Genomic DNA, 15,977 nt, shown 5'->3' on the forward strand with positions numbered 1-15,977 from the left:
TAAAAACTAGCAAGGATTGTGGTTGAGTGAGACGGAGAGCTGATGGAGTCCTAGGCAATTCCTCTTAAAGGGCTCACGCTCTGACTTATTCAGATTCATGCCCTGTGAGCTCCAGTGCTGTGGCAGCAGCTTGAATGGCACCAGGGACATACAGGTTGGACCTGAAGGATGAGAGCTGTAGAAGGAGCTTTCTCCCAGGCATAAGTCTTGGTAGAAGCCATTGTTTCTTTTCTGAGCCTTTCACCCACATAGCTGGCAAACAGGAGCCACAGCTGAGTCTCCATCAATTTGTCTCACACTTTTTCACCACACCCTGAAGATTTCCTGACACCTCACCCCATCAACATGTGGGACCACCAAAGCTGTTTCCAGTGGCTATTCCATACAAACAGCCTAAATTGTCTTATGCTTCAGTCTTTACAACAATGTCTTAAACAAGCAGGATCTGGCCCCAGTGTACCCCCCATAACTCTCGCTAAGTGGCCCCCAGCACGGAAACTATGTAATGTCTAATTATTGGGATGTACACCTGAAACTAATATAATATTATATTGGCAACTACAATTGAAAAATTTTTTTAATGAGTTACACACACACACACACACACACACACACACACACACACCAATTACACTTTCCAGAATAGGTGTGACAGGCCTTTAAAAACCTACCACAGCTGATAGTTATTTTTGTTTTCCTGTATAAATCAAGTTATAAAGAATGGGATCGCAACAAAAGATCACAAGGCTTATGAAGAAACAGAAAAGCAATCCAACCAGAGGGACAAAATAAATCTCCATAAGTTGGCCCTAATTTAATAAACATATGTTAATTACCTGACAAAGATAAGAAAAAAAAACCTTTAAAAGGGCTCAATTGAAAAAAACATAAAAAACTATTGCCATCACAATTAGGCATGACAATAATAAAAATGCAAGCAGACAGAAGTATAAGAAAGAACCAACAGATATTGGGAACTGAAGAATATAGTTAGTATCTGAATGAAATATACAATAGAAACATTAGGAAAGACTTGATCAAGCAAAAGAAGGATAAGACAACTTGGACACTGACCCACAGTGTTCCTGGGATGTGGGAACCAAATTACAGTATCTCAACCACTTCCCTCCCAAATTACTCAGAGGCAGAAAACAGAACTTTAAAAACTAGTTTAATTTAAAATTCCTCAGCAACATGCACAGACTTCCCCAAGTTCACCAAGAAATCCAATAGTAGCCAGGTCATGCCACCCTTACACTGTTACAGGAGGACTTTGGCTCTCACTGCAAATGTGATGGAAGCAGAAAGAGAATCCTTAGATGATGATGGAGAGGATCTGTCCCTCGAAGCCAGAAATAGAAATAATCGTGACCCTCTCGAAAATCAGTCCCATTGAAGCAGATGTTTCCAAACCATTATATAATACCCGATCTTCGGCCTCTCACCTGGATCATCTATTTCCTTGATTTCCACCTACCTGGCTGGATGGGTATTGTCTTTTTTCCCTTCAACTCCCAGGGCTCCTTCATGTGCTCCAAAAAGGTGAGTAGGTCTGGCTTAGACACACCTGTTTATTAGAAAAAGGAACATGGGCCATAGCCAGTTTGGCTCATTGGGTAGAGTGTCATCCTGGGGACTGAAGGGTCCCTGGTTTGATTTTGGTCAAGGCCACATGCCTGGGATGCAGGCTCAATCCCCAGTAAGGGATGTGCAAGAGGCAGCCAATCAATGATTCTCTCTTATCACTGATATTTCTACCTCTCTCTCCCTCTCTCTTCCTCTCTGAAATCAAATAAAAATATATTAAAAACAACAACCAAAAACTTACAAAAAAAAAAGAAACATGGGTTCAATGGAGAATCTCCAATTTCCAATCAGCTCTGTGCTCAAGTAAGAAGAAAGGACATTGTAGAATACCAGAATATCATAAAAAATTATTTTCCAAAATATTATTTTCTGACAGAACCTTTAACTATACTGGAGACAACATTTAAAGTTTTCAAATCTTGAGTTCCACTTCCAAATACATCAGGAAGCCTTTTTGTTCTGCACCAGCAAAACCCCAATTTCTTTCCTTAATAACACGGATCTGAAACTCTATTATAAAAGCAGAAGCTACAAGCAGACACTGTGCTAATGAAGACAACAACACCCTGCGGGTGGAGGAGAAATTCTGGAAGGACGTGGTCCTCACCCAGGAATACCAGGTTCCTGTAGTTCTGCAACATCACGTCCATGTACAGTTTCCGCTGAGCTGGGTCCAGGCACGCCCACTCCTCCTGAGAGAATTCTATGGCCACATCACTGAAGGTCAACTGCCCCTGAAATTAAAAGGAAATTAAAAGAAAAGCATTAATCAATTGACCATGGGCAGAGGTCATAAGGTCACCCAAAATGAAAAGTTAATAGAACCAGTTTAGACTTAGGACAGTATCCTGAGTTATCCAACAGCATCACTTTGACATTAATATTCTCTAATGTATTTTTAGAAAGGAAGATGGCATATGATCCACAAAACCACAGTAGAAGTTTTACTTTTCTGAAAGATAAATTTTAAAAATACAGGCATCAACACAGGCATATCCATTTTTGAGTGCTATGTTTGAATCACAGAGGATCAACTGTACATATTTCTTAGCTGGAGAAGTCATTTTGAGTGAGCACAGTGTAGCACTTTTAAAATTTTAATGAGCTTCTTTTCCAAGGAAACACCAAATGGCGGATGACACCAGGGCAGAATAGGAGGTCTCTGGGGTTTCCATGGAGGATTTGGCTTCGGCATCCGGGGCCGGGGTGGCCGCCGGGATCAGGGCAGTGGCTGAAACCGCGTAGCTCATGGAGGCAAGGCTGAGGGCAAGTAGTGGATCACTTATCACCAAGCTGGCCGCTTGGTCAAGGGCATGAAGATCAAATCCCTAGAGGAAAGCTATCTATTCTCCTTGCCCATCAAGGAATCTGAGATCATAGACTTTTTCTTGGGGGCATCCCTCAAGGATGAGGTCTTGAAGATTATGCCTGTGCAAAAGCAGACAAGTGCTGGCCAGAGGGCCCAGTTCAAGGCATTTGTCGCCATTGGACATTTTGGTCTGTGTGTTAAGTGCTCAAAGGAAGTAGCCACTGCCATCCGTGGAGCCATTATCCTGGCCAAGCTCTCTATTGCGCCCGTGCGGTGAGGCTATAGGGGAAACAAGATTGGCAAGACCCACACCGTTCCTTGCAAGGTGACTGGCCGCTGTGACTCTTTACTGGTGCGCCTCATCCCTGCCTCCAGGAGTACGGGCATTGTCTTGGCCCCTGTGCCTAAGAAGATGCTGATGATGGCTGCTATTAACGACTGCTATACCTCGGCCAGGGGCTGCACTGCCACCCTGGGCAACTTCGCCAAGGCCACCTCTGATGCCATCTCTAAGACCTACAGCTATCTTACCCCAGATCTCTAGAAAGAGACTGTGTTCACCAAGTCTTCCTATCAGGAATTCACTGGCCATCTTGTAAAGACCCCCACCAGAGTTTCTGTGCAGAGGACCCAGGCTCCAGCTGTGGCAAACACATAATTTTATACAAGACAAATAAAGTGAATTAAGCCTGCTAAAAAATAAAATAAATAAATAAAATATTAATGAGTTCTGGGTGGGGCCTAAATTTACATATGTTTAACCAGCTCACTTATAACTATGGATGCCAATGTGCTGGTACGTGTCCCATACCTTTGGATACCACAGAAGAAGAAAACACAGGAAAAAAGTTCATATACAAGATTTTGACTGAACAATTTTATGGGCTTTACAGGTCTCATAGATTAGTAAGCCCATCAACCACAGCTGTTTTAACATTTATATATTAATTAATAAATCTCAAAAGTATTCAAAGAACAATAACATTCTTGTTCATTTTTTTAAAAATGTTTTTATTGATTTTTAGAGAGAGAGAAAGGGGGAAGGACAAAGAAACAGAAATGTCGATGAGATAGAAACATCAATGAGCAGACTCCTGCATGCCCCCTACCAAGGATTGAGCCCTGAACCCGGGCATGTGCCCTAACCCGGGAATTGAACCAGTGATTTCTCAGTGCATGGGTCAATGCTCAACCAAGTGAGCCATGGCTATTCATCCTTTTTAAGGAAAATATTTTGTAAGATATCCATAAAATGGTAGAGCCTGGGTGTTATTCCAAACTTTACTTCGAATTTGTCAAAAAGATCACAGAGCAGTACACAGACACAACCCTCATGAATGTACACAGCTGTTGTAACTGTAAAGAATACAAACAAGAAGGTACGAAGAAAGAACAGGGCAAATAATGTTAACATTTTTGCAAAGAGGCAGACATAAAAATGGAAACTATGTACACATTATATGCAACACAAAATAAAATGTTCATGTCAATAAAATTACCTGAAATAAAATCAACATTAATGTCAATGTGCCAATGTCACAAATCTCTTTGTGAATGATTGTATTTTATAAACACAAAAGGGAGGTAAACACACCATGATAAAAAATATTAGCGTTATTACTTCTTAGCCTTTTATTTATTTGATAAAAGTTATCTTTAGTGCTGATCTGTACTTTATAAATTTAACACACTTGAACATCCATTACTATGATGCTTGTAAACATTTTTGAAAATACAAAGCAGTGATAAAGAAGAGTGTATCTGTGACAAGTCGGTGAAATACAATAAAAATTTACAGGTCTGGGGCAAAGCAAGTATCTCCAGTGAACAACAACAAAGCAACCTACAAATAAAGCAAAATTGAAAAGCAATGAAAGTTTCCAGAAGAAATGTGATCATTTATGCACAACTCTCAAAAAACTTTTGACACCCATATTTAAAAAAAAACAAAAATTAACTTTATATTTCAGGAAATGGGCAGAGAACACCCGCACCAAGTGAAAATCAGGTGCAAAGGAAGGCACATCAAGTGACAGATGGACACATCATCACTAATACCAATTTTATACAAAATTCATTCCACAAATACCTCCTATACTGTATAAATCTTACAGAGCATTTAAAGAATAAAGCATCCATGCCAATGTAGAGAGCAAGTCACTGCTAATGAGTTTTCTTTTGCAGAACTTTCTGATCTAATCCCGGCCACTAAGGCCATCCTGGTTAAAGGTGCTTTGTCTCAATCCTGTTCTGCACAGCAGATGTTGCAGACATAGGAAATGTAAAACCTGCATGTCCCTTCTGCAAACATCATCTCAATAAGGAACTCGGATATCAATGCCTTCCCATGTTGAACTGTGGCAAAGAAAATGTTTTGAAAAGTTGAAGATAGGGGTTCAGAACAAGGCACCCTAAGATGTGCTTCAATGGTACATGCATTATGTTGAGCTGAAGGCATCAAGACCCTTTGGGTTCAAGAGAAACTTCTGCTCTCCCCCTTAACTACCTAGAAGAATTTAAATGATGAGCGTGACCTGTGATATAAGGTAAACCAAAAATGACATTTGAACTACCTAGATGGTAAGGAACCTAGGATTTCCTGAACATGTGATTTCCTGGCAACAATATTCTAAAGTCCCAAGGTGCATTACCTCATCCCAGGCTCAGAATGTCTTAGATGCTAAATTTCCCTTTCAGTCTCTGAACCTCTCTTGCATGTGGGGTCTCTGACTCTGTCATGTGTGTGCAGCTCCCATACATATCCCCTTTCTGATTAGGCCAGCTGAGAGAACTTTGAAGGTAGAAGAAAGTACCTTCTTCCCACACAATGGTCATTAACTTATGGTGAGATTCCTATGGGGGACCTGGATGGACACAATAGACAGAAAGCTGTGGACAAAAACGCAGAGGTAGCTGACTTTATCTGCCTCCTAAAGGCCTGCTTCCTTGCAGATGTTGAAACTGCTGACCCACATGAGCAGTTGATGAAGGCTTGACTGCTACATGACCTTCTTCAGGTGGCTCTAGTGACTACGCTGCCATCTCTCCCCCACAGCGCAGGCGCTAACAACCAGACAACCCCATTGGAAAAGGAAGTAACTGCACCCTGAAATGGAAATCTCCACCAGCAGGCCTTTTTCAAACCACCCTCCTATGTGTCCCAAGCTTGTCAGGGCCGCCAAGCAGCGCCAGCCCCTCAGCAGCTCAGGGGCCCTTCCTTTCTTCTGTGTTGTCTCCCTTATGAAAGAGCATAAGCCTAAGAAAATTTCCCAAGATATATCTCTAGAGGTTCCTCTTGATTTCTATCTTGGGGAACCCATAACCCCAAGCGACAGTCACAGTTTAAAGAGGGAACTTATAGAATCACAAAGAAAAAAAGTAAGCAGGTGAAAACAACTTCGTGTTGCAGGATCATCAGAAATAGAGAAACAAAGGTCTGCACCATCTAAATACATGAACTTTGGAAGGAAAAGCAGACACAGAACTGAGCCAAGACAGAGCGCTTACCTGAGAAGCAGCCATACTGTCCTCTTCCTCCTCCTGCTCTGGGTTGTTTTCTCAGGCGACTTTATGTTGACCAATCACACCTGCATCTGGAGAAGATATGCCGTGCTTCCACCACACTCACAGGCAGAAGGACTTGAATGATGAAAAATCTCACACTCCCATGCCCTTTGACACAGGAGAGATTAAGAAACAATGAGATGCTACATGAAGATCAAACTGTTTTTCTCTCCTGTCTTCTCTTGCTCTCCCCTCCAACAGACACGCCCAAATTCCAACCCAGCAATGAGAAAGTGGGCTGCACTTCTGTTCCTCCCAAACCCAAGAGAGGACCCTGGACCAAAGCCCATTGTCAACTCTCACAAATGCACTGGGGCAGGGAGCCCTTCTGCTAAACCCTGGCCACACTTTTGAATCACCTGGAGCACCACACTAAAATGACCACGATGTTCTACCCAGACCGGCTGTTCAACTCTGAGGGGGAGGCACAGGCAGTGTTATTTCTTACAACTCGTCAAGTGGTCGAATGGGAGGGGACCACCTAGCGAAGCATTTCTTCTGCAGCTTTAACGTGCACACAGAACCGTGGGGATCAAGGTTTCACTCTAAAAAGTTATGATTCTGTAGAGCTGCAGTGAGGCCCATGAAATAGCATCTTTACTTAGTGCTCTGGTGGAGGTGACCTGCTGTAGGTAGCACTGGGCGAGAGAGACTAGACCTAACACACCCAAGCCCTGTGCGTAGTGTGAGGGGTTGGGGCAGGAACTTCTACAGGGCAGCCTCCCAGGGTGGATCCCTAGAGATGGGGTTGTCCTGGAATGGGTTTCGCCAGGCCTGTAGCTACTGTGCAGATGCAACAGGGGAGAAGACAAAACTTGGTGGCAACAGGGCTCTGCAAAAATCCTGCCCTCAAAATCCTTCCACGGCCCGAACCAATATGCTCAATTAATATTTGACAAAGGGGGCAAGAACATACAATGGAGCCAAGATAGTCTCTTCAATAAATGGTGCTGGGAAAATTGGACAGATATATGCAAGAAAATGAAACTAGACCACCAACTTACACCATACACAAAAATAAACTCAAAATGAATAAAGGACTTAAATGTACGACGGGAAACCATAAAAATTCTAGAAGAATCCAAAGGCAACAAAATCTCAGACATATGCTGAAGCAATTTCTTCACTGATACAGCTCCTAGGGCACTTGCAACTAAAGAGAAAATGAACAAATGGGACTACATCAAAATAAAAAGCTTCTGCACAGCAAAATAAACCATCAACAAAACAACGAGAAAACCCACTGTGTGGGAAAACATATTTGCCAATGTCATATCTGATAAGGGCCTAATCTCCAAAATGTATAGGGAACTCATACAACTTAACAAAAGGAAGATAAACAATCCAATCAAAAAATGGGCAAAGGACCTAAATAGACACCTTTCAAAAGAGGACATTCAGAAAGCCAAGAGACATATGAAAACATGCTCAAAGTCACTAATCATCCGAGAGATGCAAATCAAAACAACAATGAGGTACCATCTCACACCTGTCAGACTGGCTATCATCAACAAATCAACAAACGACAAGTGCTGGAGAGGATGTGGAGAAAAAGGAACACTTGTGCACTGCTGGTGGGAATGCAGACTGGTGCAGCCACTATGGAAGACAGTATGGAGTTTCCTCAAAAAACTGAAAATGGAGCTCCCATTTGACCCTGTGATCCCACTTCTAGGAATATATCCCAAGAAACCAGAAACACCAATCAGAAAAGAAATATACACCCCTATGTTCATAGCAGCACAATTCACCATAGCTAAGATCTGGAAACAGCCTAAGTGCCCATCAGTAGATGAATGGATTAGAAAACTGTGGTACATCTACACGATGGAATACTATGCTGCTCTAAAAAGGAAGGAACTCTTACCATTTGCAACGGCATGGATGGAACTGGAGAGCATTATGCTAAGTGAAATAAGCCAGTCAATGAAGGAAAAATACCACATGATCTCACTCATTCATGGATAATAGAGTCCATTAGAAACTTTTGAACAATAATAGATACAGAGGCAGAGCTGCCTCAAACAGACTGTCAATCTGCAGTGGGAAGGCCGGGGAGGGTTGCGGGACAGGAGGTAGGGGGGTAAGAGATCAACCAAAGGACTTGTATGCATGCATATAAGCATAACCAATGGACATAAGACACTGGGGGATAGGGGAGGATAGGGGACTGTCTGGGGGGGGGGGAGGGGCGGGGAAATGGACACATATGTAATACCCTTTGTATTACTTTAAGCAATAAAAAATAAATAAATAAATAAATAAAGTAAAAAAGTAAAAAAAAAAAAAAAATCCTTCCAAAATGCCACCCAGTCCCCTTTGCCCACACCCCTCCCATGGGACACGTATAACAGGACAATCTCCCTCATCCCCTGTCCATAGGTGAATGGAGCCTCAATCCCTAAGGGACAAGGGGTAGAAAAGTGTTTCCATCACAGCTGTATTTGCAAATGAAGTAAAGGAGCATACTCTAGAAGCCTGTCAAGACATGAGATTGTTTGTATCACATTCATGTTCACTTTCTCTAACTGTACCCCCAAACACATTTTAATCGTTGCTCTTGTTAATGTAAGAACACCACATGAGATCTACCGTCTCAATATTTTAATATATATTTTTATTGATTTCAGAGAGGAAGGGACAGGAAGAAAAAGATAGAAACATCCATGATAAGAGAGACTCCCTCCCGTAGGCCGACATTGGGGATCGAGCCAGCAACCTGGGCACGTGCTCTGACCCGGAATTGAACCACGATCTCCTAGTTCATAGGTCGACACAACTACTAAGCAACACTGGCCAGGCTTAATGAAATTTTAAGTGTACAATACAATAGTGTTAACGGGCAAAATGTTGTACAGTGGATCTCTGAGACTTATTCATCTCTGATAAATCAAAATCTGTATCGCTGAATAGCAACTCCCATTTCCACTCTCCTCTGCCTGTGGCAACGCTAATCTTTCCTCTAATCTTTGTTCCTATGGGTTTGACTCTGTTGTGAGAATTCTGAACCTGTATTTATACTGTGTTTATACATTAAAAGTACTTTCTATGGCATATAAGGTTAGTAGTCATATTCTTAAATTTGAGGCAGAAAATATGATTAAAATAAACTCTAAATTTTATAGTTTAACAAACATAATTATTATGAAAGAAACAGAAAACAAATTCCTGAAACACAAGAGATTGACTCTAATAAAACCTTAATGCATCCCCAAAATCTTCATGTGGAAATTTATGCTTTTAACTGCAGAGAAGCAAATCCATAGGCCCAAGTCATTATTTCTCATTAACATTGTTTTTGGGAATAAAAAATTAGTACCTTTTCCCTCTATGCATATCTCTGTGACCAGATTTCCCCTGTTAATAAGGACAACAGGAATATTGGAGGAGGGCCCACAGTTAATGTCTTTAATTTAAGTTGATTATTTTGTTTAAGGATCCATTCTTTAAATGGGGTAATATCCCAAGGCAGTGGATAAGATTTCAACATATGATTTTTGAGAGACCCAACTGAACCCTTACATGGTAAATTTACATGGGTGGGTGTGTAAGTGTGTGTGTGTATATATCTATGAAATTTTATCACACAGGTAGGTTTGTTTAAATCAGGGACCACAAACCAGATCCTTTACTTGATACCCCGACTGACAACTCAGTGCAACCCAGTGCAACCATTAATCTGTTCTCTATACTGATCTGGTTGGATTTATTTTTGATAACTTTATAATTTTCAAACAATCATTAAATCACAAATTTGAGTTAACCCAATCTTTTATTTAACTGAATACACACTTACTATAAATAGTTCTATTTCAACAAATAGTCAATATTTAAAGAAACTTATATAAGGTATTTCACAACCATTTCCCCCTATTGTGTTTTGAACAATCAGTATGTATCTTCCACTAACAGCACATCTCAACTGAGACTAGCCACAGTTCACACGCACAACAGCCACAGGAAGAGACTGGCTGCCATACTGGATGGGCCAGCACTACAGTATCAACATGAAAGTATTTTATGCAATATGAGGGCAGACTGTGCCTGTAATACCCAACCTTTTCATTTCTTTGATGCTTTCTTTGAGGTTAAGTATAAAATCACCTTTGTAACTGAGCATGGTCTCAGGAAAAGAATTTTTTTTTTGTAGGGTCAGAGTCAAGTGAGTGTGTACATACACTCCCAACCTTATATCATGGTGTTACTCAGTCTTTTTGTCCTTGTTGTATTTGTCTACAGATCTGCCAAGTTCTGAGAGAGGAATTAAAAAAATTCTAACTTTCACTCTAGATATACGTTTCTCAATTTCTCCTTACATTTCCAATCATTATGTCATTCATCTTTAGCTTTGCCACTAGTACTTACATTTACTCATTCAAGTTTTATTTGGTGCCTGGCATTGGAGACACAGAATAGAACAAGACCAAGGCCTTGCACATGTGGGATCTTAATCAGGAGACAGACAATAAGTATACAAACAAATAAATAAACAGAAAAATATCTTGAGTCTAGAGAAGCCCAATGAAGACAAGTTAAAACTGTGGAAAACTCAGTGAAGGTTGGGAACAATATAACAGTCACAGCAAAGGCCCTAAAGCAGAAACCTTCCTATGTGTTTAAAGAACAGTGAGGAGGACCCTGTGCCTGCAGCTGATGCAGGGAGTGGGAGAGAGCAGGAGATGGAGTATAGAAGGAGCAAAGGGAGCCTGATCTGTGGGCTCCAATGGGCCATTTTAGCTTCATACACTGCATGTGTTATTATCTATCCATTCACTGAAATATTTCATGTATTGAAACTATTATAATATTATCTAATGAGCTCTAACTAATAGGTTCTGGCAATGAATGAGACAGATAAGGTTCTTGTCACCCTTATAACTCTCACAGAATATTAAAGAAGAGGAATAAACAATTTGATAGAAAAGCAATAGAAACACATTTTTCCAATTACAAAATAAAATGCAATCTTCCTAAGGGCCAGGCTGTTCTAAGCTCTTTCTGCAGAGTCATTAATTCTTATGACAACATTACGTGGTAATGACTGTGCCCATTTTACCAATGTGGAGCCTAAGCCACAGAGCGCCAGGAGTACTCCCGAGGTTTCACAACCAGCACCAGGCAGGCCTTTCTTTCCTTCCCTGTCCTAGCACTTCTCCTCAATCACCACCTACCTCTCCCCTCTCAGACTCCTCTTTTCTACGACCCCCCCCCCAAAAAAAACCCAGGGTCTGATGGAACACAGCCCTTACAATTCCTCAGGCCCCTCTGCTCCTGCTGCTAGTATCTGCTTGGTGCCTGCACTGGTGAAGGAAGAGGTAGAGGGGCCCCAGGCACCCAATGCTGCCTTATGGCTGCTTCCCTCCTGCGGCTCGTGGGCACTAACTTGTCTTGGTGAGTTCCTCATTAAACTGAGGACCCTGGACACTGTTGAAGGGACAGGTGGAATGAGAGGGCTGTAAGCAGGGGAGGGTAGGTCAGCTCTGGATACAGGAAGACCCCTTTAGGGCCATGAGAGGGGGACAGACTGGATGGTAGACACTGGAGACCAAAGAGGAGTCTAGAAGAAGGCTGAGGGACAGAGGACAGAAGCTGAACCACCTGAAACCATGAAGGTGGAAAGGAGAGAATGGGTCAATTCAGGGGTCTGAAACCAGGAGAAAGAGGGATAGAGAATGGGGGTGGGGGACTTGTTGGCACAGAGGACCCTGGGTCTTGTCCAGTGACTGGAGTGGACAGAGGGGACGCTGGGAAAATAGGACGATTAGGAAAAGATATTGATTTCAGTGGGAATTGTGCGTGTAAAGAGCCATAAGGGATATATTTGGGCCCAACAGTCTATAAGCCAGGTGAGTGTGGTCTCATGGATCATGGGGAGGGAAACCATATGCAAAGCCCTCCAATAATGCAAATGTTCAGGGTGTTCCAGTAACTTTAGCCAGATTTAGGTGGGTGTGGGAGAAGCTTTGAAAAATGCCACAAACACCAGGCAAAGGTGCTGGGACTTCCTACTCAGGGAAGCAGCATCAAGGGACGTCTATGATGGAATAAAGAACCTAGGAGCAGGTGTGGGGGTAGGAGGCAGGTGGATTGAAGGGGGTGAGGTTAGGAAAGTCCCAGTGGGTTCCTGATGAGCACAGGGAGCTCTAACAAGAAACACTTTGTAGTGATCACTTGCACACATAGCACCTCAGTGACACAGGTCTTGTGCTGGGCTTTTATAAATTCACACACTTAGTTGCAAAGTTGGAGCCTTTATTATCCCATTTCTCAGATGCTGACCCCAAGGTACATAATTTTCCAAAACTCACACAGCTTGTGCATCACAGAGCCAAGATTTGACTTGACTCATGGCTTTCTGCTTCCAGCATCTGAGCCTTTCATTCTATTGCCTCAATTTCCTGATCTGTCTGTCCAAAAGGCACTAATAATACTCCGTCTACCTTAATAGAACTGTCTGTCCACAGGTCTATTAAAGAGACACAAGCATTTCCTGCATCTTTTCCAGGTATTCACAGCGAATTATTTAAAATATATATGATTGTGCACTTAGGTTTTGGCGCTGAAAACTTTAAAAAACATGTTACCTTTGGAAATAGGTTGATCAAATTCCTTCACCATGAACAGATGAGCTCTCTTGGAGCAAACTTTCATGTCCATCCTTCAACATTTTCAGAGAATGGAGAAAAGGGATTTAGAGGAATATCATTGTAGCTCACAGCTCACTAATTTAACAAATCATATAAATGGAATTTTTAATACTGTGAATATTATACTAACTCACTAAAACTAGGTTCTCTCAAGAACAAACCATCCTTACTAAGTGTACACTGAAATAGCCTAATCATTTGTGTATACCAATGGATGTTCCCACATATTTTAAGGGAGAGAAAGAATGCAAAGCACATGATCTAAACTAGATACAATATATTCAAAAGGGAAAAAATTCAAATTTTCAAAAATATAATGACTTCCAGGGTTAATTTTATTTTTTAATTTAAGCTGCCCTATATTTAGAAAAGAATGGTAAGAGCTGGTAATGAGACGTCAACAATGCTTATTTCAGAAGTAAATGAAAATTTACAACAAAGTGGAAATTCAACAAAAATTTATTTAAATATACTATTTTTAATATTTTTTAATTGATTTTTTACAGAGAGGAAGGGAGAGGGATAGAGAGTTAGAAACATTGATGACAGAGAAACATCAATCAGCTGCCTCCTGCATACCCCCTACTGGGGATGTGCCCACAACTGAGGTACATTCCTTTGACCAGAATCAAATCTGAGATCCCTCAGTCTACAGGCTGACTCTATCCACTGAGCCAAGCCAGTTAGGGCTATTTCAATATACTTTTTAAGATACAGTGAAATAAATGTAACAGCAGTAGAAAGGAAAAAGTAAACCCATTTCAAAGAAATAAAAAACCAACACTTTTAATACTCCTTGAGAAAACATCATGTGGTGATAAACTTGGTCATTCTGTCCCAGTTCACCTTTCTAATCCCATCCCAGGAAATGGGAAGAGACCCAGGACTGACTGAGACAAGACTCTCCCCTCTGGCTGAATAAGGGCTGCAAATGAAAGCTATCTGCTGACGCAAATAACCATTTTATCATTTATAAAATGAACAAGCCTTATAAACTGGACTTGTGCAATTCTCGTTTGCATCTGTATAACTGAAATACAAATATTAAATTAAATAGGTCACAAAGCCACAAGTCAACACATCACAACTCACCCACATCCATCAGTTTTCCACTCGCCCAGAACGGGGTTCCCTTCCTCCTCCACTTCTGTTTCTCAATCCATTTAGGTCGCTCTCTTTCCTTTGTTTCTCTCCACTGTCCTTTCCTGTGTTCCCCCTTCGCTCCTGTCTCCCCTTTATTCTATTCCTTTCCTATACCTGTTCCGTGAAATTACTGGAACCGTGACCTTCAGTAGCCCTTTCTCCCTAATCTCTCTGATTGTTCTCACCCTCCATACATTTCGCCTTTCTCTCCCCATCCCTGTGCCCCTTCTGCTTCCCTTCTGGTTCCACCTCTCCTGCCAGACTCCCTGGCACCACCGCCTGGCTAAGCTGATTATTTTCTCTATTTTATTGATATTTTACAGAGAGGAAGGGAGAGGAATAGAGAGAAACATAGATGAGTAGATGAGAAACATCGATCAGCTGCCTCCTGCACGCCCCCTTTGGGAATGTGCCCGAACCAAGGTACATGCCCTTGACCGGAATCGAACCTGGGACCCTTCAGTCCGCAGACCAACGCTCTATCCACTGAGCAAAACCGGTCAGGGCAACACAGTGCTGATTCTTGCTGGGCTTCCTCCCTTCCAGCCCCTACACAGGCCTCATCCAACTTTTTCTCCTGACTCTCTCCATCTCAAGGGCCTCGCCCTTCGGGGGCCCCAACTCTGCTAACCAAGGACTCCTCACCCTTTTGCTCCCCTTCACGTCTCTAGAGCTCCCCCTTTTCCTCCATGGGTCTCTACTTGTTCTCCATTTACCACTTTCCCGAGTTCCTCTTTCATACTTAACAGTCGATTTGCAAGGACCTTCCACGTCCTCAACTTTGCTGTCTCCTCATGGGCCCCCTCACTGACCTTTCTGCCCTCTCACTACTTTATTTCTTCTCATTATCTCTTTCTCTGATTCCCACTCACCTGCACTGCGCCCCTTTCAGGACCACCCCGTCGCAGTCACACCTTCCACGAAGCCAATCCCTGCGCAGGGGGGAGGTGACAGCTTCCTGGGACACCCCGTGTTCTTCTGTCCTACATCCCACCTTACTGAAACGTGCACACTACTCGGCATCCGGCCTCATACTCGTTTAGTGGGGCGTGGGGGGGGGGGGGGACTGGAAACGGGGGTGTCTATACTCCCAGGCCAGGGAGGAATCCGGCTCTACAGGCTGGGAACTGCGAGGCTGCGGAGGGAGAGAGGGTTTGACTCCATCTCCCAATAGTTTAATGGCCTGGGGCGGAGGGCTGGCCCGTGAACGGTTTTAGCAGGAAAACCACGCGCGGGCCGGCGCAGGGGCCCCGGGAAGGCAGACCGCAGGCAGAGAGGGCTCCACAGTTTCAGCCAAAGGTAAAGCGGGTCTCAAACCCGCAGCGAAGCCCTCGGGGTCAGAGGTCTCACCGGGACGCGAGACTTACCGCCGATGGGAGGCGGGTTCGGGGTTTCAAGGTCTCCTCCGCCCTCGGGCTTCACACGTGCAGGGCTGTGGGCTGAGATGCGGAGGTTTAAAGGAGAAAGACCAAAGGTCTCAGACTCCACGGTTACCTTCCCTCTGCACCAGCCGCTTCCGGGTCCGGAAGTAACTGCGCGTGCGCGGGGCGGCAAAGGGGACGTGGTGGGGCGCGGGGCGAGGCACGGCGGGCGCTGGGCGGGGCTCGGGGCGGCAGGGGCTCCGGGGACACCGAGAGGGCGTGGCCGGGCCGAAGCGCGGAGCATGAACAGGGGGTTAGACTCGGACGTAGCATCTGGGCTGGTTTGGGCTGAGCTCCAGGAAGGCG

General features: G+C 43.2%; 2 protein-coding genes and 1 pseudogene across 2 annotated transcripts in view; 1 reads left to right on the forward strand and 2 right to left on the reverse strand.

Moving 5' to 3' along the window:
• Positions 1-1,170: 1,170 nt before the first annotated feature.
• Positions 1,171-6,542, reverse strand: LOC118657514 (putative protein ZNF720). The gene is made up of 3 exons (XM_036311589.1): positions 6,404-6,542; positions 2,195-2,321; positions 1,171-1,567 (listed from the first exon to the last, which is right to left on the reverse strand). The coding sequence occupies exons 1-3, from the start codon at positions 6,416-6,418 to the stop codon at positions 1,455-1,457; spliced, it is 255 nt and encodes an 84-aa protein (XP_036167482.1). The 5' UTR covers positions 6,419-6,542; the 3' UTR covers positions 1,171-1,454.
• LOC118657512 (zinc finger protein 501-like) overlaps positions 1,462-15,977 on the reverse strand; it is a 42,310-nt gene continuing 27,794 nt past the window's right edge. The window contains exon 5 of the mRNA XM_036311580.1: positions 1,462-1,567. The gene's annotated coding sequence lies outside the window, so the exon portion shown is untranslated. The remainder of the gene's footprint in view (positions 1,568-15,977) is intronic.
• Positions 2,367-3,554, forward strand: LOC118657533 (annotated as a pseudogene).

The sequence above is a fragment of the Myotis myotis genome, unplaced genomic scaffold (genome assembly GCF_014108235.1).
Source record: "Myotis myotis isolate mMyoMyo1 unplaced genomic scaffold, mMyoMyo1.p scaffold_m19_p_58, whole genome shotgun sequence".
NCBI classification, from domain to species: Eukaryota; Metazoa; Chordata; class Mammalia; order Chiroptera; family Vespertilionidae; genus Myotis; species Myotis myotis.